This window comes from Anser cygnoides, chromosome 7 (genome assembly GCF_040182565.1).
Source record: "Anser cygnoides isolate HZ-2024a breed goose chromosome 7, Taihu_goose_T2T_genome, whole genome shotgun sequence".
Lineage (NCBI taxonomy): Eukaryota > Metazoa > Chordata > Aves > Anseriformes > Anatidae > Anser > Anser cygnoides.
In genome coordinates, this window is record NC_089879.1 from 29,271,664 (window position 1) to 29,297,263 (window position 25,600).

A 25,600-nucleotide genomic window follows, 5' to 3' on the forward strand; every position below is an offset into this window, starting at 1 on the left:
ACAAGTTGGCTGGCCTTATTTAAGAGATTATACTCTTAAATGAGTGTTCTATTCATACATCCTTACTGCTGTGCGTACCGTACACATTCTGTTGCTGACCTTTTCTTATTTATAAGTTTATTACAAGCTTTTATTTTAAAATATATAATTAAATTTTAGAATTTTGTGTTTAATCATATTTTGCACTGTTTATGTTACAGGCAGCCCACGCCGTATATCTAAGCATACATTAAGACACTTTCCTATCTTGATTTTCAAGTCATAGGTATTCATATCTGTTTTTTGTTGTTGAAGTTTCATTGCTGCTGTGCACGTGTTTGAAGAAAAGTAACAGTGTATTCTAACTCTCAGTCCCTAAGTGTAAAAAACAACAGCAACAACAGAAAAGTTAATATTTTTTTTCAATCATTTATTTGAAGAACTTAGCTTATTCAAAAAATTATTGGGTGAAAATCACTTTGACAAAGGACATGTTCATTCCCATATGTTGTTGCATGGATCATATTTGCTTCCATTATACAACATTGTTAAATTATACAACATTGTTAAATTCTTCAAGGATCAGTAATGGAGTACTTAAGATGATGTGAGGGGAGGCAACACTTTTGATATTAAATAATAAGGAAATGTCTTTGAACAAGGCTTTTATCAGTCACCAGCAAATAGTCTTCAGATCATAATCTTGCAGCTACTGCTTCTAGAGAGAGAATCCTGAGAGATTTCTTTGGAAGATTAAAAATGGATTAGAATTCTTGTTTCCTTTTACCCTGCCACTAGTTATTTGATGTCAGATTGTAGTAAAGATGAATCACCCCTGCCAGCCCTCTAAAACTATTCTTTTAAATATCTGGTGCTAGGATAGGAATACCACCATGTGGTATGATTAGCAGTTGCTAGCAAACACTTTCTCCTGTTGAGACCTAGCTTTTCAACATTTTTTCCAGAAAGCACCCAAAGTAAAGAGAACATAACCTTAACTGTCTCTTAGTTTGTTCTGGCACCTCTGTTCCAGTAAGTAAGTGTAATGTCCTTGATGTTCCATTCTGTTATCCTGTGTCTTTCGAGCTCTTGTATTATTTCTTTTTCCCAGGCTTTAATTTCATCTGTGACATTCATATAATGTTTTTCTACACTGATACTGTGCCTAAGTTAGTGGTTATTGTTGGTGGTCCTTTTTTTTTCCGATCTCATTTTCAATGTAAATTCAGAGACAGATTAGTAACTATTAAAAGTTAATTGCTAACTGCAGAAGTTTCGGTTTGAGCAACCTGTATTACTAATTTGTAAGACAAAAATATTGGAGGAGATGGAGAACGGGAGGAAGCTAAGACATTAAATCTCAGGTAAAGGATTCATTTAACCCCATTATCTCTTTGATCAAGGTGAAGTACACTCCTTTGAACTTATTCAGTACTTTTGCTTGAAAATATACTATTGTCATACGGAAATTAATTCAGGTTAAGGGAGAATATCTTTTTTTTAAAAAAAGGGCTTACCACTATGTTCCTGGTTGGGTGTGTCTTTATATACGTTTATGTATACACATAATGAACCTCTCAGTATTTTTATCTTTACATGTGAAATTTCTCAAGACAATTGATAGTGGAATTGGAAAATGCAAAGTATTGACAAATGTTCAAAATAAACTGCTTTTCAGGAACTGTTGTTTGTAAATAATAGCTCAAAGTTTTTTGGCAGAATGCTTACAGAATGACTCCATGAAACTTAAAAGCAAATGAGAAGACATTGAAAACAAACAAACAAAACCCAAAACAAACAAATTGATAGTAGCTGCTTAAGGCAGGATTTCTTGAACGGCAGCAGTTTTGCTGCTGTAGCCAAGTTCCAGTTCTAATAATCAGACCTCAGTTTTCTGGTTTAATAGTTCCTTTGCTGTATGCTTTATTGCATGGTTTAATATAAGTAGAATAAATGTAGATAAAGCCTTGACATGAAGTTATTGTCGATCTGGAACCCAATAACACAAAATGTCACTTGCAGTGGAAAGCAGAAGTAAGCTACGTTTTCTTGAGGGAGGAACTTTGTTCTAACAGTTCACAAATTTTAGTAGAACTGATACTGTGTTTTAATTTGTGAAGCATAAATAAGTCCTTGAACATAGTTAGTCACTTTTTCAAGAAATACTTCCATAAATGTGCTTAACAAACTTTGTTAACGTAGTGGTATATAACGAATAGTTGCTGGAATAAGCTAGAGACTAGTGAGAGTGGAAATAAGCTATTAAAAGATCTCAGAAATTTAAGACCATGTTAATTGCAGTAGTTTATTGCAATTTTACTCTTTACTTAAAATATCTAATATTCATGATTGCTTCATGGTTTTCCTAGTGAATAGACACGTAAGTATCATTAAATGTATTCTTTCAAAAATTTTATATTATCAGTTTGTTTCTTTATTACCAGATACAGTTCTAGAAAATGGCCCATGTTGATGTGAAAATAAATTTGGGGTTATTCTTAAGAGACCACAAATTTTTTGAAAGTACTTCTATGGGGGGCAAGGGTTATATTTAGAGGTAAATATGCCCATAAATGTGAGCTGTGTAACTTTAGGTTAATTCTTCAAACCTGTTTTGAAAACTGGGCATATTAAAATTTAATAGCTACTTATTGCCCGGTCACACTCTGGTTGTTACATGGTACGTCTTGTGTCCTGCAAGTATGCTAAAAACTGCATTATATAATTTGATTGTGTATATAGACAATGATAATTTAGAGGCAACCATTCTTTTTGGTTAGCCATCCTCAGAATAAAGTCTTGTGCAGGTATTGACTGCCAGGGTAGAGCATGACACGTCTAGACGGATTTTATATACATCTCTTATACTGAATTCACTTCTAGTCAATATATTCGTTCTGTTTAACTATCATGAGAATAATAAAAGTAAAAACTTGATGGAAGTTTTGAATACAAAGTTACCTGAGGAATTTAATGTTGATGGAGAAAGCTTACAGGGAGAAAAAATATGAGCATTACCACAATTGTCTTGCGTGTTTTGCAGCATTGTTTTTGTAATACAAAATAGTGAAAGATACTGAGATTTTAAAGGTACTAACAGGGGTTAGATGTCTTCAATTTCTGTTGTCAAGTTATTTGATGTCTTGAACTAGAAAGGTTGTTTGCAGATGCTGAGAAGTGAAGTACATTAAGCTAACTATAAGCCCCTGAATTTGGATGAACATGCCTGTGAAAAATTCTGGCCCTGAGGTCCAGTTCCTTAGCAGAACATGATTCAAGTGCTCTCCTGTGCCTTGAAACAGTAAATAGTAACAGTAAGAGCTGACTTTCTCCTCTGTCTCAGAGTAGCAAGTGGTGATGAGATTTATTTTACTTTTTAAAGGTTATATATAATTTCACTCTTGTCTCTTGTAAAACAATAGAAAAACTCAGTGTGCACAGGAGCATGCATATTCTTGTTCTTTGCTACACCTCTTTTCTACTTCTGCGCTGAGATATTCTTTACCTTCCATTAGTGTATTGTTCCAGCTGCTTGTTCCAAAGCCTTTCACATCAATTGTTTCGGTGAACCTTCATAATGCTTTGGTTGTCTTTGTATTGTTGTCTTTGAGTATTTTCTTCCCTGAGCTATAAATCTTCAGTATGCTTTGATTCTGCAACTTTAAATTTCCAGGTATTGAAGCCTAGTTGCTATGTAAGTGTTTATCTTCACATTTGGCATAGGTTTCTCCCATTGTCCAGCACTTCTCTGCTGTGCTGTTCACTTGCTGATCTGTTTTAATATACTAAAAAAGACCACTAATGCATGTACTTTCTTGGCGACACAGTACCATGACTGGACTAGATAGTCTTGTGCACCTGCTTCTTGCTTTGTTACAGTGATGCTGCATGACATGTAGGCATGTGCAGAGCAGAGGTCCTTTAAATCTTTCACAGCAGTTCTTGTTTGTTCAGTCTAAAACCAGCACATAAATCTTGATGTTCTCTACTTCCAAGAATACCATTGCATGTCAGAGCTGTTCATTTATAATCTTCCTGGGTGTTAGGCTAGCAAAAGGAAACAGCTGCGAAAACATTTTGTTTGCATTGATACTTGGAGTATGTCATTGTAAATTTGTTCATGAGGTGGTGCTCTGAGTTTGTATGGGACAGCTGGCAATGCTAGGTGAGACAGCAAAGACAGACGTGGATAAAAGTGGGTTTTGCCTGCATTTGTTTCTGTAACAGGAAAGACATTTTAAAGCAAAGCAGTAGTGGTTTTGGATATTGCTGTATCCTTGGAAAAATAGCTGCAATGTTTGGCTGTTGGTCTAAGATTACTATGCAGCAGTACCTTAGAATTATTTCTCTTGTCCTGTTCTGGCAAAAGCAATTGCTTTTATTCATGTGATTGCTTATTCTAAGGTTGAGGTCTCTTCCTAGCAATGGAAAACTCTGGCCTTAATATCATTGTAGTAGCATTTTTCTAAAAACGAATCCTCCTGGCCCCCACCAAGTTTTGCAGTGCAGTGAAGGTCGAAACTTCAGGTCAAAGGTTTTAGCAGCAATTGTACAATTCATCACATTCTGTGAAAAACGTTCATCACTTTGTTCTGGTTTGTAGGCTGCGTGATCTCAATTGGTCTCGTTTTTCCACCCTTTTCCTGAGTATTTTGCCTGGTACTAAATTCTGAATCACTTTTCTGTTGGGATGTTTCTGTTGTTTCACAATTTCAGTATCTGGGAAATGAGAGGAATGGGACTTAAGTTTAGGGCCTGGATGCACATAACAGCTGAGGGGAGGAGCTGTGGGGACTGCTGTCTAAAGTTAAAGTGCAAGTGTAAAGACCTGCGTCACACTAAGCTTCAGAACCTAGAAGAATACTATTGGTTTTCGCACTTTTACATAATTCATTTTTTAAAATAAACTTAGGTAAGTAGTGTTCTCATCTTTCAATTCTACCAGTGTTTGCTTATTGGTTTTAGAGGCTCTTTAATAGTCAAGCAAAAAAAGATTGTTTTTCACATCTCTTCCGTATATTCTTTAGGAAACTACTATTTTCTGTATGTTTTAGATATATGCCATGATCTAGGAGACACACTTATTTGTCTGTATGTGTTCTTTTCCTGTTCTTTGGATTTCTTGGGAGCATCAGCATATGTTTGACTAATGGGGGAGTGAATGTGAGTCATTCTGGAAAGAAGAGCTTTGTAGATTTCTTTGCTGAAGTTCTGTAAAATGCTATTAAAAGAAAAGTCATCTTTTCTTAAGCCAGCCTTACTGTCAGATACCCCTCTTTTAATGTAATGTATCTGAGGATCAGTACAGTCTTTATCATTAAAAAAAAAAAAATCAACTTGAAATACCCCCACTAATAAATTCCCAACACTGTATTTCTTGTTTCTTATTCAGTTCCACTGATGTTGATTTTTAATTACTTTATTTAATGTACAATTAGGCAATGCTATTATGATTTCTGCAAAGGAGAAATCTAGCTTTTGAGATTTGCCTGCATGGAGCAATGTAATCTCTGAAGACTGCTGCCAGAGGAATAGCTGGTTCTGCTTCTCAGTTTATAGAATGTTCTCTGGCATCAGTGAGAAGGGAACTGAACCATGCCTGGAGAGCAGTTTATTTTAGCAGGCAAAACACTGAAAGAAGTTATTTGCCCTTCCTTCATTTACTTCTCCAGTCAATGAGTAATGATTAAATACCATGAAGAATTACAGAGAAGACTGTATTTAGGGCTGTGCTTCGACGTGCTAATATGGATGCTTAAAAAGCTCTGCAATGTATCAATACGTCTAAATACTTCTTTGCTTTTACAGTAATATCATGCCTTTTGTAGATCAGCTGGCTTGTACTTGCCTTAATCCCTTTCTTTAAAGGAAGGAAGAAAATATAAAATTTTCACCTATCCTCTTAATTTAATGCCTTAATGTCAAAGAAATCTGACAGGAAAAAAAAAAACAACAAAAAACACCACCGGTGACAAAAAAACACATTGCCGTGTTGAAGAGGCCTTTAGAAGATGAGACCTGTACCTGATGATACTGGGCTTTTCTACAGTCTGGAGATTATGTTATGTTTAGAGAATGGGAAGAATTTTCTGTTGTTGTTCCTCCACCATGACAGGATAAAATGTGAGCAAGCCTACTACGGCTGGCCTGAAAAATGTAGTCTTCTTTTGTACAGTGTTGTGTGAATGTAAAGCTTTTGTTAATCTCATCAATCACTGATCAATTCATCTTGTTTCTAGGAATATTTCTGTTTTTAATACAGTATATTACATTGTTTTGTAATACTGCTTAACTGAAACTAGGTATGTTCTTTCGTGCAGCAGTCTAAAAATTGTGTGAACATTGATGACTACTGATGGAGGGCTATAAGAACATGTTAAATAATCAATATCTCCATCTAGAGATAATTGGATAAAAAAATAAATTTTTTCCTTGCAATTTCTTTCGAGTAATTGTCTCAGCTTCTGAAGAATAAAGAAGTCTTCTCAACTTTTTTCTTTATTTCCTGTTCTAGTTTATGTTCTAACTAACAAAGTCTAAGACTTGATTTAAATGGGATGCATTAAGTTATGTCTTAACAGGAATGAAACTTGGAGTAATGATGGATAAAATCTAATTAGATGAAGACAAGTGGTAGTTCAGAGGAGTGTTTAAACTTCTGCTAGGATAAGTAAAATAATATTTGCTAGGATAAATAAAAGCAGAATATTTTTTGTAGAAATAATTTGATGCTTAATATTCTTTTAAAAGAAGCATGGAAATAAAATTCTGCTGAATTATTTGTCCAGCCTTGGACAAAGGGCAATATGATATGCAACTGATAGGCCAGCAGAGAAACAAGAGGAGAGGAGCAGATTGTGTTCTTGTCAATTCTGATAGAGATGTTTGTTCAGCTGTGTTATACCTGCTATATGAGGGAATGCTACAAATGGTTGCTGTTGCTGTCTGTTGGTTACTGGTAGCCAGGAAGCAATGGCAGTCCTTATTCTCAGCACCAGTATTCCAGAGCCTGCTGAAACAGACATTTTTAATTGGTAAACAAAGGGATTTTAGAGACTTAAAGCTGTCTTGCTGAAATAGGAAATCAAGATGGTCTAATTTAAAAGGGTAATTCCAACTTGGGTAGGTTTCCTTTAAAGGGAAAAATGATAAACTACATAAAGTTACTTTTCCTTGGATCACTTCTTCAGTTATCTGAAACGTCTGACAGCCAAACCTTGCATGTCATTGACATACATAGTCACAATTCTCTGATCCTGTAGAAGAAAGCTCAAGCTCTTAAAACGAAATGCAAAGAAAACATTTAAATGTCACCTCTCCTCCTTCACATTCAGTAATACTATCAAAATGCAGCAGGCTTTGCTAGGAAATGTTTTCTGAGATAGAATCTTTTTGTTGTAAACTGAAGCTGAGTGGTTTCCCAGTGGATTGGTATTGTTAACCAATGTACTAATCAGGGAGACATTTTAAAAACATTTTTGAACGCTATGAAAATAACAATTGTAGCATCCATTTTAACACGAAAAGTTCAGCTCCTATATTTTTCCCTTAAAAATATCTTTAACAGAAATGTGTACATATATATTGAATTAAAATGGATTTGTGTAAGACTTCTGGCTAGTTTAGGGCATTGTAATGTGGACTTTAAGGCTGCCTTAAAGTGGCAAAACTGTGAATATAACGATGCCTTTCTGGGGGAAAACAGAAAAGGTTGGTGTGGCTTTTTGGTGTCTTGTTTTTCCCTGTTCTCTTTTTTTATTATACTTCTCCCCCTCTCTCTTTCTGCACAGGGTGGGTATTCTGCTCCCTCCTTCTCTCCCTGGCAGGGCTCATTCCAGGGCATCCCTCGGACTGTTCCACCGCACCGCAGACAGAGTGAGTCTGTACCTCTCACTCATCTCCCTCACTGTGTTCCAGTAGAAGCTTTCCCTTTGCACGCACTGTTCATCTCGTAGTATCCTCCTTTTTCAGGCAGATTTACAGGCATACACAACAGTCTGTGGCTAACCAAATTGCTTCCTTCAGCCAGCATATAAGCAGCTACAACTTAGAGCTTTATAACAGATGTTAAACGCTGATTTACTTCAGCATTTCCTCAGGCAAAACCGAATAGGCCCCTGTTTCCCGTCTTGTCTTAACATAAATCTTGCTTGCTGCATTTTTCCCTTTTTTCATGGCTGTAATATACTCTCCTATTTGTGTGTTCTGTTTGCTCATGAGTCTGCATGTTTGCATATGTGGTTGTATTTACATAAATATGTTGTGGAAGTATGTAAAAATATTGTTGAGAAAAGTGTAGTTGCCATTGCCTCTCACAAGAAGTTTTCTTAACTTACAGAATGGCTTTCCTGAAACTAGTATTTTTTTTCCTCACGATGTTCATTGTAAAAAGACTTCTAATACATTGAAGTGGCTGTTGCAAAACCTGCATGATTTGCTAACATTGCTTTTGTGCTAGCTATAATACGGGCTGTTTTAAGATGCTTTTGTTCTCTTGGCTTGGATCTGCAAAACAAGACAATTGCTGATTTTAAAAATGTGTGCTTACATAATCATAGAGAAATGGTAAGTCTTATTTTGTGCTTGGGTATTGCATTGTAAACAGATAATTGTTCAGAGAAATATAACTGGTTAATAAAGCTAAAGTTATATTTTTAAAACTTACTGTAATTTGAAAATTACAGTGTTTGCTTAGCAATGTCCAAGAGTGTATTTGGACAGGAAATACAGTAAAATTATGGAAATGCTTAAAATTTCCAGCCCCAGCGGAGATCTGAAGAATAAACTGCACCTTGGAAAACTAAGCTTACATCTATTTCATTATTTGAAATAATACTACTGATTATTTCAAATGCAAGAAAAAAAATCTTGTAAATTATCTCAAATTATATTTCAAATACTCTCTTGACGTTTCTGTGACAATATTCATTTAATCAACTCACCAGGAATGCACTCTGTGTTTCATAGGCTGTTCTCTATGCCATAGAGGGATTCGCTTTGTTTCTCTGTGTGCGTATGTGTAAGTGTAATGAATGTAGAACCTCAAAAGCTGATCATCACGTGGTCTGTTTCTGGCTAGCGGGCAAGCCGTAGCACAGCATAACTAGTTTGCTGTCCTGTCAGCAGAGAAATATTTTGAAAAGATAGCTATTAGATCCAAGGAACATATAAATACCATGTTTTTGGAGCTTACCAATCATAGAATGGGATGGTGGTGTCCAAGCTGCCAGATGTGCACCTCTGTTGTCACATCATTCACTCTGACTGGCTTACAAAGAAGAAAACTGCTAATCTCTTACCAGTTCTGAGCCCCTACTTCGTTCTTCCACCAGCAGCAGCAGCTTCTTTTTCAGGAACTCCATAGTGAACTTCCATTACTAAAGCTGGTTGGATTATTTAGTATACATATTATGTATTAAATTCTATGATTAATATTAATGAAAATAAAGTAGGTTAAAATTGATGTGATTAACCTAACTGGACTAATCAACTTAAACTCTAATTGCTGCTCAGGAAAATGTTTTTATAATTGTTTCTAGCATTTTTCTTTGTCTAAGTATTTACCTTTTTGATCAAGGCTGAGAAAAAATTAAATATAAATTAAGAGGTATGTTGGAAATTCATCTGATGCTCAGAAGATCAGTGACTTATTACTTTTTTTTTTTTTAGAGCAGGGTCCCATAAAGTAGCATACTACTAGAATTATCATTAGCATCCTTCTGTCCCTACACTACCTCTTCCCTTGGTTTTGTGGTTTTAGGTCTCCTGCCTTTTGAGTTGGTAGGGAATGCCGAAGGTGGGATTTTGAGGCAAGTGGTGAGCTGGGTGTCACCACTAAGAACAGGAAAAGCTTACAGTCAAATTAGTGTTGTATTGCAATAATATAGAGAAGTTGTTGGGACCACAGAGGAATCTCAGTGCTGTTTGGCCATTTTTTTTTTTGTCTGGAGATGCTGGAATTCAGGCATCTGTAAATTCTTCTTTTTTTCTTCTGTAAAATTCTTCTGTAAAATTTCTTCTGTAAATTCTGCCTAAAGTCTGCATGAACTGGAACATAAGATGTTCTGTCTCAACATCAGGGAGCATTTCCTTACTGCACAGGTGATGGAGCGCTGCCACGGGCTGCCCAGAGAGGTGGAAGACTCCTCTTTAGGGATCTTCAAAAGCCACCTGGGCATGGTGCTGGGCACCCTGCTTTGGGAGGCCCTGAGCAGGGGTTTGGCCCAGATGGTCTCCAGAGGTCCCTGCCAACCCCAACCACTCTGAGTCTGAGAAATTCAGGATTCCAAACCTAAAATAGCATCTGCACTTGTGAATGATGTAGGTTTCTTTGGTATGTTGTTGTTAGGTGATGGATACATAGAACACTTGCAAACACAGTAGATTGAGGGTATAATTCTCTAAACTGTTCATATTTATTTGTTTACAGCAGCCATAAAAGTACAGTATACACAGGGCAGGTAATATTTGCCTGCTGTGTAATATTATAGTACTGTACTGTATACAGTTCTGTTAGCACCAGTGACAGGGTTAGCATGCCTACTGCTTAAGTTGTCCTAAGAACCTGCCATAACACTTTGTTATTGTGCTTTGGAATTGGATACCGTGTTTTGTAATTTTAATGAGAACTATTTTTGTAATACTTCATGTTGTTTCAACAGCCTGAGAAACAATTCAGCATTTTATATTTCATAAACATTTTCCCAATAATACAATTTCATTCTTACATTGATTTATATTATTATTATTTTATGTTTTTATTCATATAATTTGTGTTGAACTCCAGCTCTTATGCTGTTCCTTTTTTTTTTTTTTTCTTGGTGGTAGGATATAATTTGATGACATAGCAAATTTTCTTCAGTACCACTTGAAACTTTTGTATTTAGAAACTTTTGTGTTTGTATTCTGGAGCTTTAATGATGCAGCTCTAGAAATGCAGCATGTAGAATACAGATTTTCAATGAATTGACTACAAACCGTTAAAATATTATACCAGTTTCTGTAGATGCCTAACCCCATGTACTTCTCCATACAGAAACAGATGAAAGCTGTTTTGTTGCTCACCTCAAGAATTGCAGTTTACATCTGTTTACTATGTACTTTGTGAGGAAATTTAGAGCTTCTGTATTAAAGCATTACAAATAAAGGTAATCTAATTCTAGCAGGTGATATGTAGCTTTTTATCACCAACAAGAAAGCTGCTGTATGCATGTTGATTATAAATCAGGTGCGTGCTTCACTTTTTCATGCCTTTTTTTTTTTTTTAAACCAAGGTATATTGCTTAACATTGTCGTGTTTCTGTGATTAATCTAAGACTTCATTGAGCAATTCAGGTTCTTGGTATGGTGTGCAAAGTGTTAATGTTAGGAGGACAAATTTGCCTCAGAAAATTGCCTTGGAAGTTCTATGACCCTCATGTGAAGAGTGACAAATTATTAAAAATGTCCTGGAATGATTATATTATTGTCCTTTATATATACGTATTTGTGCTGTGAGAGATTAGTGTGCAGCTTGGACTACAGTCGAAATATTTCTTGTATTAGCTGGGTTTCCAAACAAAACTCAATTTTATGTGTGGTCATAATTTTGTTTGTTGCACATATATCTGAGTTTATGGATGAAATACCTGCCTTGATATAGCTATACATAATTTCAAGTAATTTTTCTTTAAGACAATATTTTTCTTGTAGAAAGTTGTTTTTATATCCAGACTACACAGAAAAAAAGTCCATGCTGTGCCATATTACTAATTATTTTACTACCCTATACAAGGGGGAATGATGGTTTGGAGAAGGAAAAAAAAAAAAAAAAAAATGAAGCCCAATAACAAAATATTAGGCTTGTTTTGTATTGTAGTTTGAGGTGATACAACATGCTAGAATACTATCTCATGATTTTATAATACAGGTATAATACAGCTAGCTGGGAGAGAACGGGAAAAAAATATCCAAAATGAAAGTATTGACAAATGCTGCAGATTTAAGGTGCAAAATCTTGGATGTTCGCCAGAGGTAGAAAATGACAGCTTTCCAGTGTAGCCTTCCAGCAAGGCTACATCTTCAAATGAAGGGCTGTGAAATGATAGCTTATCCTGTGCCATGGCAGTGAGATAAGGGATGTCAGATTGATCAGAAACTGAAAAACTTATGGGGCAAGAAGGTTTGTCATCTTCCTTGCTCCCTACCCCTTTCCAAAAAGAAGAAACTGATAGTTTGGAGTCTCTTCAGGCTCCTGAGTGAGTTGCAAGGAAGATGGGTAAAGGCAACAAGGTCAAAATATGTAATACAGTTTATCTTACGATGTTGCTATTCATTGTTAGATATCTAACGTGTATGTATGTGGATGCAGACACTTTTGATGTATACATTTTTAATCATACACAAATTCTAGTTACTATTCTTAATGGTATTTGAAGTGTAAGAGATGAAATGTGCTAAAGACTTCAAGTTTGAAGAACAAAGGTGTTCCATGCAAGTCTTGCTATAAATATTGTTCATACTGCGTTACTTAAACACTACTGCTATCTTTTGTTTCTTGAAGATGGATTAAAAACAAGAGGGGGATGTGCTAATTGCAATTTAAATGATGAAAAGTTGCAGTTCTGTCATGGCAATTGCTAAATGTTTTGTCTTGGTCCTCTGACATCATTGTCCTTGTCTTTTTCTTGTCTCTGCTTTCCCATTATGCCATTGGCAAGGAGTTGAGAAGTTAGTCCATTACTTCTGTGATAAAGCGTGGTACAGTACAACTTCAGATTTCTTCCCATCTCCTCCTCATGCATTTTCACTGTTGTTTTTTTGCCCTGTGCATGATGCATGTCTATTGGAGATGTGCATGCAGTTCTGATTTCCCATTGCTTCGCTTCCTTCATTCCTCAAAATACCACAGGGAGAAAATGGCTATATTTCTTTCTGCAGAGTTATTGTATGGGGAGTTGAGATGGGTATTCAGATTAGAGATGTAGAATAACCAAAGCAAAACTGAAGGGAATTTTACAGTAGGGATACTGCAATGACTATGACTGTCATGGACACACTGATACACCTACTTTATCAGTATAACATATTTGTATCTTTATTGGCTTTTTGTTGGAAAACTATCTCAGTGGTTCAATACTGAGTGTTAATGGTAAACTTCTTTGCAGATATGTTGTCATTTTTCTCTGGATGATGAGAGAAACAAAAGAATCTTAGCCTAATGCGGTAGGAACTGTAATTTAGTCTTCTTGATGCATCAGTATATCCAAGTCTTTAAAGCTCTTGCCGTTACAGAAAAGACTGGTCCCTTGTCTTGCAAAAAAGGAATGCGTGCACAAAGCATTTTGTTTAATGTACTTTCATTTTGGGGAGAATTAATTTTCGTCAGTTGCATGGTACTAGAAATGTTTTAGAGTTTAACATCAGATTTCAGGAGTATCACAAAGGTATGCAGGTGTTTTTGTCTCCCTGAATAGTTTACTTCTATTTTTGTCCAATAAACACTCTTAGAATGACAGTCTACACCAAGTCATGGTCTGTACTTCCCTGAAATATTATCTAAAGAGTATTTAGAGCAAGGCAGATGACAAACTTCTTTAAGACTTCCATGAAATAAAATATCCTTAGAAGGTGGAATGCTTCTTTCTATTCCCCTCTCCTTCTTATGGTGGATTTCACCAAGTGCTTATCCTTCTGCTGGTGCTTTCATTACTACCTAGTCATAATTTAAGACTCCCTGATAAAAAAGAAAATTTCGGTATAAGGCAAAGATGTAACCTGTGGATGAAGATAATGCATTCTTCGGTGTTGAACACCTTGTAAACATTTACTTGCATATTTTGGAAGTGTTTCTGCTTTCACTGTAATGAATGGTAATGTGTAGCAAACTGGATGGACTTAAACTAAATAGAAACCCAGTATTAGGAAACAGTATAGTAGTTAAAAGAACTTAGCGAAAGATGATACCATAGCTGTATTGCCCTCCTCATAATTCTGTGCATGTAGCTGTTTTCTACTTTTGAATTGCTAACTTTATGAAAATTATGCTGCTTAGACCCTTTTAGGTTATGAAAGATAACGAGGAAAGTACATAATTGGCTATTTTTCTATGTAAAGCATTAAATGCAAAATTGTCAAAATGGAAAAGCTCAAAAATCACCTGCTCTTTTATCAAAACTTGAAATATCGCTACGGAAACCTTGTTTCTTTGGTGTATTTCATTTTTCTGTTAACTTCCTGTAGAAGTTTAATTTTTTCTATAACTTAAATTTTTCATTTTGCTGATCAGTATAACCAGCATTATTTGATATAAAGTTAGGATTTATAGAGTCAGATAAAATAATTATCTGTTTTTTTTTTAAGTCTGGTGTTTAGAAACTTTTTCTAGGTGAGGGGAAAATTTTTATTTGACAATTATTTTTATATATTTGGATTTGACCCAATACTGCTTGCTATAAATTTACTAATTTTTGCCTTCATTAGGATTAGAAAATCTGAGTTATTTAAGTATTTATACAGTAATCAGGTATGTATTGCTTTGGTTTCTGCTCTCATTTTTAGCAGTTCTGTTTTTGCAAGTATGGTCTCAAAACAATGAATCATTATGGCTAACATTTGTCTGTCAGCTCCTAAGATGGAAGGATAATGATTTCTGTAAACCATTACATGAACACTGAAATTACAAAAATGTCAGGATTCTTTTTTTTAAGCTGTAACTCTTAAAATATAGAACTACTTCTTGTGTTTATTGCTTCCCTTCTGTAGGATTATTTGCTTAAGAAGGATAGTTCTTCAGCTGACAGCACTCACAAAAATAAGGTAGTTTTGGCTAAGTAAGGAAAAATGCATTACTTCTGGAGTATTGTTTTGATATTCATCTGACACTTTTTAAAAATCTTTTTCGTTCTTTCCAAAACAATTTGTATTCAGACTGCTCAACATATTTGCACTTACTTGTCTATCACTTGCTGATATCACTGGTCCAACTTAGATAAGTTGCCTTTGCTTACAGGTAGAACTGGTTATACTAAATGGAAAACACTCCAGTAAATCTGAATTAGATTGGTATTTCTCTCATTACTATTAAACTTTTCTCTTGATGATGAACTTTGAGGATTTGGTTTTCTGCAGTAATCCTGCTGGGTGAAAGATGAAAATCTAAAAAATATTGAGATACTTTCTCTTCCTAGAAACGACTTTGGCATGCACAATTATCATTACATTCTCTGCTAATTCTAGTAGCTAAAAAGACTATAGTTGGCTTTCCCATTTACAAGTTGAGGATAATTCAAGAGGGTGACTGAAGTGACATGATCCCTAAAGACAAACATTACTGATTTTTCACAGACTGTATTTCACTAGTAAACATGTTATAAATCTGTCTACTATGTCCATAGAATCTATCGCTTAGTAAGGATTCAAGTAGTTTCAGAAAACTTTAGGGATAAGACTAGCTTGTTGTAGTTGAGTGTCTTTTCTTTATAAAGAAAATCGGAAAATAATTCAAACATGAAACTTGCTTAAAAGTATAGTTTAAAGTTTAATAGGTTTGGGGGTTTGCCATGCATTACTGATTTTTTTTAAAATTATTCTTCCAAGATCTGTGTACAAGTTTAAGGTCCAAGATGTGTTTGTACACACATTAATCTTTTAGGTTTTTTTAGAGGGAAGAGCAAAGAAAATGTAGAAATGACCCAGAAGAGGTTTTGGCAATTCTCGTCTGATTTTAGAATGTCTCTTCTGGCAAAATGTAAAGGCTTCATCAAGTTATCTTTATCTCCTTGGTTATTAGAGTGGTAGTATATGATCTCTAGCTTCACGTGTACTTTGTACTGTTTTGTCGAAGATGATTTCTTTATCAGTCCATTTGAATTCACTTCAAGATAAAATGGTTGCCTGCATCTGTTCAGTGACCTAATTACAGCATACCTGTATCCAGTTTTCCCACCTTGTTTAGGTGAGGAAAATGCGCCATAAATTCATGTGGTCCATTAAACTCCTTTCCTGCCTGTACACTGTGTAGCACTGATGAAAGTTTTGGGACCGCTAACTTGAGTGTGCAGTGAATAGAAATTAAAAGACGGATACAGTCTGTTAGCTGTTGCATTTGTTTAAGAACTTGAGTCAGAATTTGATCAGTATTCATGTCGTTCTTAGGGTGTACTGCAGACTAGGGCAAAGCCATCAACCAAGCCTTCTTCATTTTCTTACTTTAAGCTAATACATTTTTTCTGGTCTTTATGTTGCTGTGTATTTCAGTGATGGTTTAACTTTTCACTTAAGTTACAAGTCATGTTTGTACATGTCCCATGAACCACCCTGTTTTATCAAGTTGAAGTTTTGATTTTAAAAAAGATATACAGCTGTTATCAAGCATCCAATCAGCATACTTTGGGTTCAGAATGTTATCTGGAGTTTTCTGTGCCTAATGTGTTATTGCATTCTTCTCTCTTGAACAGCCTCAAGTACTACAGCCTTCCAGCAGCCTTCCCAGTTCCACAGACCTCGCCCAGGGAAAACTAGTAAAAATGCCACATATCGAGGCCCACAGTGAATATTCTAAATATGGTGTGCATGAAAATGGCAATCATGAGAATCAAAATGCTGCAAATGTGTCTCTTACAAATAGCCTGAATGATGTAAACACTTCAATGAACATACAATTACACATAAAAGATGAGAGTAAATCGTATTTAGAAAATGTGAAAAATAAAAATACTGAAGACCCTGGAGAGGTGGCTAGTAATAAGGAAGGGACATTACCATCTCGTTCTTGTTTTCAGACCTCTGCACGAGATGATGCTAGAGAGGTGCAGACTGAGTTAGCTGTGAAAGGTCAACCCTCATTCACATACCAGGCTTCTCGGCCAAAGACTTTAAGAATTGCAAAGCCCCCAAATGCTTTAGTGCCTCCTACAGCGGCCGTACTCGCACGATCTGCAAATCATTCCGCTGCTTCCAAGGAACCTGAGCTTCTACCATCAAGTAGTTCGACTCAGCTACAGCCAACATCTGGTCCGGATGACCTAAAGGGTAAACAGAGTCAGAAAGTGTCCAAACTTCGCCCACCAACTATGTCCTTTGTTAAATCTAAGCAAACGAGCAGCCAGAAATCCACACCAGTGTCTCAAGAGCATCAAAACACCTGTTTGAAGACTAACATCCCAAAGCCACCAGTACAGAGAAAGGAAAATGTGCAAACACCGAATACCGTTTTGCATTCTGGGGACAGTTTGCCCTCTAATCGGTATTCCCGCCTCCCTAAACCAAAGACACATTGAGAACATACCTACATCTCATTGAATGATATCACATGTTAAATTACTTCCTGTATATCGACTGCCATTGAGGTTGCTTTATCTACAGCCTACAAATCCTCAGTAAATAGCAAAAAGAGCATCTTCCTTTAGTGTTTGCATATGCCATTCTGTTATGTTCTGAAGATGATGTTATGAGCAGTGCAGCAGTTCCTGAATGTTAAATTATATTGTAATTCTGTATTAATGATTGTATTGCACAGTGATCTTAATCAAGTACTGAAGTCCAGTGACCATGAATACCAGAGTGCTGCACTGTGTATCCAGGAAGGCAGAAATCATTTCTTACCTCTGTTAACTTGATTAATTAGCTAATGAAATTACTATTCGGTTTAACTTCTTGGTTCTGAGTACTCGTTAGGCTGGAGTGGTAGAAAATTAGACTTATTAGTGGATGTTTTATTGGCCATAATTCTGACTCTGTATTCCAGAGGCCTATGCAAAAATCCTTGTATTTATCATTATCTCAAGACTGACATATTTAATGTTATTTAATCTGACGGATTGGGTGGTTTGTGTTGTTTTGTTTTGCTGTAATATGAAGTTGTTCTTTATTTATCTCATTTTCACTCTTCACAGACAGTAAGCAGATTTCACAGGGTGAAACGGATCTTCTCTCTTAAACATCATCATTTGTTAAGATATTGTGGTATGTTTTTATTGTGTTCAATAGACACGTTACTGGGTAGATTGTTGAAATGCAGTGCTAGGGATACTTGTGCAAAACCTTATACAGGCTCTTATGAATTGGTAAGTAAGGAGCCTCTGGGAATAAGGGGTCCATAACACCTATGTTGAGGTTGCACAACATGCATTTTAATTAATATATTTTAACTCTTATTGTACTACTTGTATTTATTGATTTCTGTTTAATATTGAAAGACTCTGAAGTACCTGACTTGAAATGTTTGCACAAACTTTGCCATATGGGTAAGGATTTGAAGCTATTTTACATAATAAAACTTGTATTAAAAAAGCAACTATTTTTAAATAATGATAATAATGAATTAACCCCACTTACTTGCTTTGAGCAATCCTATTATGTCCTAATCCAGAGCTGGTACTCTAAGAGTTTTTCAGAGATGTGTATTTTGTTTTGGGAGTTTTTTGTAAATTTTTTTGTAATTTCTGAAGAAATGCATGATAACTGGGAAGGAGCATTTTGGGGAAATAAAACAACAACAACAAAAAACATTCTTCTGCTCTCTAGGAGAAGTATTTTTTTTTTTTTTTTCCTGAAAGTGGTCTGGAAAGTACCCATTGTGGTGCAACTATGGGACCGTAATACATGAGCTGTGAGTTGAATATATGCATATCCATTGAAGAGTTCTGTAAACCTAATGTTATGTCCCATCTCCTATTCTTCCCTTCTTTCCCATCACTGAATCTTAGATGTTACTGCTATTTTTTTCTACTCTTGAATTGATTTTTAAAGTGAGCAGCTGAAGGCTGTTACAATTTTTTCACTCAAAATCTGTTTCTGTACAGCATATAATGACAAAAAAATGAAATATAGTAATAGTTTGTTCTAGTCTTTGCCTACAGGACATTGACATATTACAGTATTTTCTTTGAGAAAATAAAGCATATGGGTATAGACATTTCATGAATATTTTCCATAATCCGTTTCTCTAATATAAGCCCTTTGACTAGGGATATCCTGATGGATACCTTATTCAAATGGGTGAAGGATAAAATCATATGACTTGAATTTCTCAGTACTTAATGTTCAAGAAAGGTTTGGATTTGTCATGCTGTCAATTCTTTTAACTGACAATGAAGTAGAAAAATGAGAAGCTCAGGGGGAAAGGGGATGGGAGGGTTTCTATTTCAGAACTGCTGATAAGAATCTGAAATAAGAGACCTGTGGGACTTTCTGTTAATTGAGGGGGCTGGGGTGAAGAGAATGTAACCAGGAAGTAACAAGAGGAACGTTAACTGTTGTATTTATTTTGACTTTATATTAACTGTAAGTCAAGACTGATGTTACATATACTCTCCAGAAAATTTACTTTTTCTTGCAAAGCATTGAAATAGATGGCCTTCAATGTAAACACGTGCTTTTGATAACAAAATAAAAATCTTTTTTTTTTTTTTTTAAATATTCCCCAAAATTAGCTTCTGGCAGCTAACTGTGTTTCTCAAGAGCTTAAAAACTGCAGAGGGAATGATCAGATTCCTGATCCGTTTTCTGGTCCATATAGACTTCCATGGAAGGTTGTTTTCTTTCAAGTTTACTTTCCTTGAAGAGAATTGATTTTATTTTTGGTTGTATATGATTTTGTTTAAAAAGATTATTTTCACTTAATGCTATTGACAGATATTTCACCATGAGTTCTGTTGCTTCTTACTCTGAAACTGTCACCAGTCTGATTTAGTAGTGTTAAAATTTTTAAGGTTTACAATTAAAAGTATAGATATCCATCGATCTGCACCTTTACTGAAAATTAAGGAATGAAGCGAAGAGATGATCAGTGTTTTCATAAAACAGAAGATGGTTTGTATTTTTTTCAGAAGAACAAAAATATACTCTGTTTTCCCTGTTAAAGGAGCATAACTAGATTATATTCTTTGATGTGAATATATTGCATTTCCCCATTTTGTTCCGACAGATTAGTAGATTGAGCTGGAGAAATCAGGATTTGATAATGGATGAGACGGATACTAGTCTGAATTGTTCGTATTCAGCTGCTGATCTCGCATATCTTTAAAGACAACTGCGTATTTTGGCTCTTCTGATTTATCCAGGGAAGGCTCTGTTGCATGTATAGTAAGTCCAGAGTACGAGCAAAGCCTGTCAGCATATGGGCAACTGGGAAGAGTAGCAGTGAAGTTTGAAGCCTTGCTTCAGTGAAGGATGGGTTGGGAGGAAAGGGGAAGAGGGTGTTGTGTAGAGCTTGTCAAATGGGATTAAGTAAGTATTTTCAGGTAATTTATCTACTTTATGGAAGTTGCAGATGTATTATCAGTATGTGTGCAGATTATCCTTAATGCATAAATCAAAGGATTTGATATCTTTCAATTTTTGTTTTTAGATTTCTGAAACTGGTTTATTGCAATTTTTGATGTCTTATTCTTTTGTGCAATATTCACAAAAGTATTAAACTACTGTTCAGTATGTGTGTACAGAGGCAATTACATGTTTTAACAAGTGAATAAACACAAGAAAAAAAAAACAGAATTGCACTTTAAATGAGCTTTATTGCTTGGAGTTGTGCCTAAAATAATCTAGATGCCTCCTGCTGTGTGGCTTTTGTTTGAAACTAATTTCCCTGCTAGTGTTGCTGTTTCCAAGATATCTTCACATCACCTTCACATCATTGCCATGCACTCTAGCATGTTTAAAAATACTCATGTAGTGTACTGAATTTTTGTTGTGCAATGACTTTAATTTTACTGTGGAATTTCACTCTGCTGCAGCCAGATCATTACCTTCCCTGAAGCTAGTGCTTCATGTTGCCAATCAAGGCCAATAGCAAAACTTTCCTAGGAGTAGCATAGCCCTTAAACCATAATGGTCTCAGCATATATTTTTGAAAAAGTGCAAATAAAAAATAATGAAAGTGCAAATAAAAAAATAATCACAAAGGCCCTGAAAATCCAAAACCACAATGAATTTTTCATATAGTTCTGGAAAAAAAGGTGGTCTCCTTAGTCTCTGCTATGAGATTAGAAGTTAGACATAGCAACTAGACTGCATTATAGGTCAGTAAAATTTATTTTGTCCTTGATCTAAAATTTCATCCTTGATCTAAATGCTCATTTGCTGTAACAATGCTAGAAAACTGAATACCGTCTGCGTGATTTGGTTTGTTTGCATGTCACAACCATATGCACATTCTGAACTGTCATACTTGGGTAGGTTGCATGTTGGGGGGGGAGGGGGGGAAGTGTTTCTGTTTTTGCACAGCACATAATCCTCTTAATGTGGACATTTTCTTGCCATTCAAATGGAATTCTGTCCTTGAATTGGGCTTCCATAGCTATTCCTTATCTTGTTATAGTGGCTTTTTTCTGAGCAGAGTGGATTTAATACGGTTCTGGTGGTAGGCCTCAGTATAGTCATCTTCCAACTATGCTATCGAGGAAATTCAGTCACTGTTGTGGTAAAGCTGCTCACTGCCTATTTAACTGTAAAAGCACCACAATAAAAACAATATAATGCCAGTGTCAGTGAAATCTTAAATTCAGTACTAGCTAAAACAAGAGGTACCCTTACTATATCTGCTTTGTTGATTTTGTTTTTTTAAACCCAGACCAGAGTAAATACTGTATATTGGAATTTGCTTGTAAAGTTGATTTAAAACCTGTATGTAAAAATTATTTCCTCAATGTTGCTCTAGTGAATAAAAATAAAAGTCATAATTCTAATCAGTAGCTATTTCTCCTGACTGTTCACTTTATGTATTTTTTTTTTTTTTTTTAACTCCATCATTGACTGCAAAATTATAGCACTGTAGAGAGAGGGGTTGAGGGAGGGGGTCAGAGAGATTGTTCTTACGCTTACAGTTTTATGTTTTCTCATAGAATTGTTTTTTTTCCAGCAGAGTTGCAGGTTTTTTTTCCTCTGACTTTAAGTATGAGAGCATTCAAAACCAAAAAGACTTAGAAAAGCTAAACATCTTAATCTGTTGTTTCCAGATGAACAAGGACTGATGTGGTTAGTTTTTACAGGTATGTTATTTTAATTCTAATGCACAGTTGAGGAAAGCAGATGGTTATTCCATAGTTTTCTTGTGTTGACTAGTTAAAATTATTATCACAAGAGATTAATTTGAGCAAGTTGCTTGATGTAGGAGTCTAAACACAGTGCGTACATACATATAAACATTGGGTTCCTGGTTGTATATCAGTATTTTGCCCACAGTCTGAGTGGTTTATTATCCTTGCAAGAAAAGGACATTTGTTTCACTAATTCAATCTGAGATGTTTCAGTAGATGGAAATCAAAGTTTGAAATTTCAGTCAAAATTTGGGGATTGGTAAAGGGAGAAATGTGAAGTTAGAAGAAAGAACTTTTTAAAAGTGCTGCAGACAGATGCTTGTAATCCTTAACCTAAGGTTTCATTTTGAGCTTCTAGATCTTTGAAAACTTCTAGAGGTTTTGGGGGTGGGGGGAACTCCTGGATAGAGCTTCCAAGTTCAAACATGTTTTATGTACCTTCCTCATCAGAGAGCCAAAAAGCCAGCTACATCTTTGCGGATCCTCCTGCTTCGCATTTCTGCTGGATAAGTACACTCTTCATTGATGACAAGACTATTATAGTGGTGTCTAATCCTATCAGTGATCATCAGATGATAAACAGCTGATGCAATGACTATGTAAGTAGTATTCCTAAAAAGCAGTAATTCACAGGTCTGGCCCATTTTTTCGTCCCTGCCCTCTCGCATCCAGAGACAAAGGCCTTGCAGCAGTGCTGTGCTCAGACTGAGAGCAATGTTCTGCTCACACTGGGACACATCTTTACTGTCATTGAGCATAATACTATATGTGAGAAGAGAGTATTTGGTGATGAGAAATTTCCGAAGGCCCCTTCCTTTTGCAACCCAGAGTCAACATTCTTGGCACCATTCCTGGTGCAGGAATGGTTTATTTTCATGAACATACTTGAATACAGCTGAACCATGAGACAAATTAATACTGAAGCATGTGTAATATCAGATTCATATGGTTGCTGCTTTCCTAGGTTATAAATATCAGCTGCTCTCTCAAATGAGAATTGGCTTTTTGCAGAGGACGTTGAACATAAATATCAGAGCTCTGAAAGTATGAAGCTAAAGGCAGAAATAATTGCCTTATATAACAGACCAGAAACTGTTTTAAGAACCATTTTGAAGTCGTTTATTCCAAACCAGAGAAAAATCCGAAAACTTAAAAGCTGTTTAAGTAAAATCCTTCCCTCCATCCCTGCCTCTAGAAATCCTTTCAAGTTATTGAAAGCATTTGTAATTCATGACGGGTACTGTTTTGTTTTTATTTGTAAAGCTTTCTGCAACACAAACCTCAGAAATATCCTGAACTTTCAGGCATTTAAACAGCTGTGGAGCTAGGACACTTTGATAGTTACTTTACTTGCACTTTTTTTTTTTTTTCTGGAAATGTAGCAATTTCAGAGAAACGTTTAGATTTTTGTGGAACCTCACATTCTGGTGGAATGTGCTTCTCTTAATACCTCTCCAATCAAAAGAATTGTTCAAATTTTTCTCTGAAGAGACCTGATTCATTAGTTTAGATGTTGCAGTTAGAAAGAGAGTGATCCTTGAAAATCAGCCTGTGTAAATTTGTCATTTCATTATGATTGTCAGTATAAAATACACTGTGCACAAAGTGTTAAATTTTTTAGGTGGTGGTGAATAATTTAGATATATCAGAAGTGTATGCATATAATACCAATGAGCATTTGAAAACTTGGGTAAATTAATCTGATAGATTTCAATGCATAATATTATTAAAGTCCAGCAATTCCTCCAATTCTTTACTCCATTTTAATTGCTCCTCAGTTTGACAAACTATACTAATTATCATATGCTATCTGTAATCACAGTACCTTAGTTTCTGTATGTATAAAATGAGAATAATACCAGTATTTGTGAAGTTGAGAACTGCACGATTTATTCATGACAAAATGCTGACAACATGATAAGGGAGGAAACAAATCCTCCTGTACTTTCTTGAACATTATATACATCTCCCTGCATTTACCTGCTAGGTAAATGATTATGTCTTCAGAAGCCTGAGCTATACAAAAAGGTTTTATTTTTTTTTCTTTTCAAAAAGGAGGGAAAAAAAAATTAAGGTAATTCCTTGTAGGGCAAATATCATAGACTTCACTGGAGCTATGTAATTAATACCAGATCCAGCAAATTTCTATCTTACTAGGTTCCAGAGCAGTTACTTGAGTGTAAATGAGAGAGAATAGTTTCTGTATGCAAGTTATGTGCACCACACAAGGCAAACTGTGAGGACCTAGAAGGAAGTTATCCCGAGCACATACATCCCAAACACTAGACTAACAGTATCACGGGGCAGCAGGAACCTGTGTCCCTGGCTTCACAGAGGCATCATGGATGATTCTAGAGGTGTACATTATGCTTACCCCAAGAGTTGCAAGTTTGTGTGTGTTTTTTTTTTATTCACTTTTGGCAAAGCAGTTTGTGTTGTTCAGGCTCCTTCCTACAGGTAACTCAAATTTCAGTCCTGGTTTATAATCTTTCTAGAGTTCTGCTCTGTAACTTCTCTGGGTTGCTGCAGAGGTACTTTTTTTGTACTACAGCAGTAACCTGGAAGTCCCCAGTCACAGGTGAGAGAGCCCTTTCTGTGAGATGTAGGAAGCGGTAGTAGCAAAGCAGTTACTGCTACAAGATGCACAGCAGAAGGTTGTCAAGCTGAGTTGATCCTGCCAGGATCTGAACTTATGTTTGTAGAAAGTCTGATGTTCAAACCATATGCTTATAAGCTGTTGCAGATTTGGTATTACTGTACAAGGAAGATTAATGATACGCAAACTCTTTGCTAATAATACTCTTGTACATTTTATGCTGGCATTCAACTTCTTACTTCAAAAGGTAGTTAAGATCTGTGTGTGCACTTTAACTGCTGTTGAAAGCTTTGTGTGTGGTATTTCTGGGACGTGCAGGGTACTGAAAACAATACTGTATATTTGTATTTATGTGCAACATACATATTTCCTTAAGAATATACTTCCAGTAGCACTTTTTAAAATTACTTCAAGGGCATTAATTTTCTCCAAAGATAATGGATTATCTTTGACAGTTCTTTTGCCATGTAATGTCTGATTTTATACCTTTCTTTTAAAGGAGGAAAAGGGAGGCTATTTTCATATTGCAGTACTGTCTTTTGCACTGCTGATGGACAGAACACTGCATCATGTGCGTAATGTATGTTTTCCACTCTTACCTGGAATGCAACTAGTTGAAGTACAAACTAATCAAGAAACTAAGTTGAAAGGCATGTGAGAAGTATTGTAGTGGTCACAGGATAAATGCTATACAGGGGCTCTTCAACAGTTACCATAAGCAATAGCAAATATCGCTGCACAGAGCTAACTGCTTTAAACTGAGTCCCAGATGCACAGACCTCAGCGAACACATCCTAGGGTCTTCAGGGTAAACAAAAATTCCTAATATTATGCACTTTCTTGATGAAGCACTTGGAGTTCTACTGATGAAGAAAAAGGACAAGAATTAAATATTTTTTTAATTGTAAATGCATAGGAAACAGGTGGATGACAACAAGGAAAATGAAATACTTGCTGGGAAATCTCATGGAAAAATACTTCCATTTGCCTACTTTTCTGATCAACTTAA

General features: G+C 35.6%; 1 protein-coding gene across 7 annotated transcripts in view; it reads left to right on the forward strand.

Moving 5' to 3' along the window:
• The window catches only part of CCSER2 (coiled-coil serine rich protein 2), a 79,271-nt gene extending 58,817 nt beyond the window's left edge, over nt 1-20,454 (forward strand). For 3 of the 7 annotated variants that reach the window (XM_067000196.1, XM_067000198.1, XM_067000197.1), the window contains one exon: nt 16,416-20,454. In XM_067000196.1, the coding sequence (XP_066856297.1) occupies nt 16,416-17,237 (822 nt within the window). In that variant the 3' untranslated portion in view covers nt 17,238-20,454. Of the gene's footprint in view, nt 1-7,769; nt 7,855-12,677; nt 12,718-16,415 lie in introns of all 7 variants that reach the window. The other 4 variants (XM_067000199.1, XM_067000201.1, XM_067000200.1 and 1 more) reach the window with 2 other exon arrangements.
• Nucleotides 20,455-25,600: the final 5,146 nt, after the last annotated feature.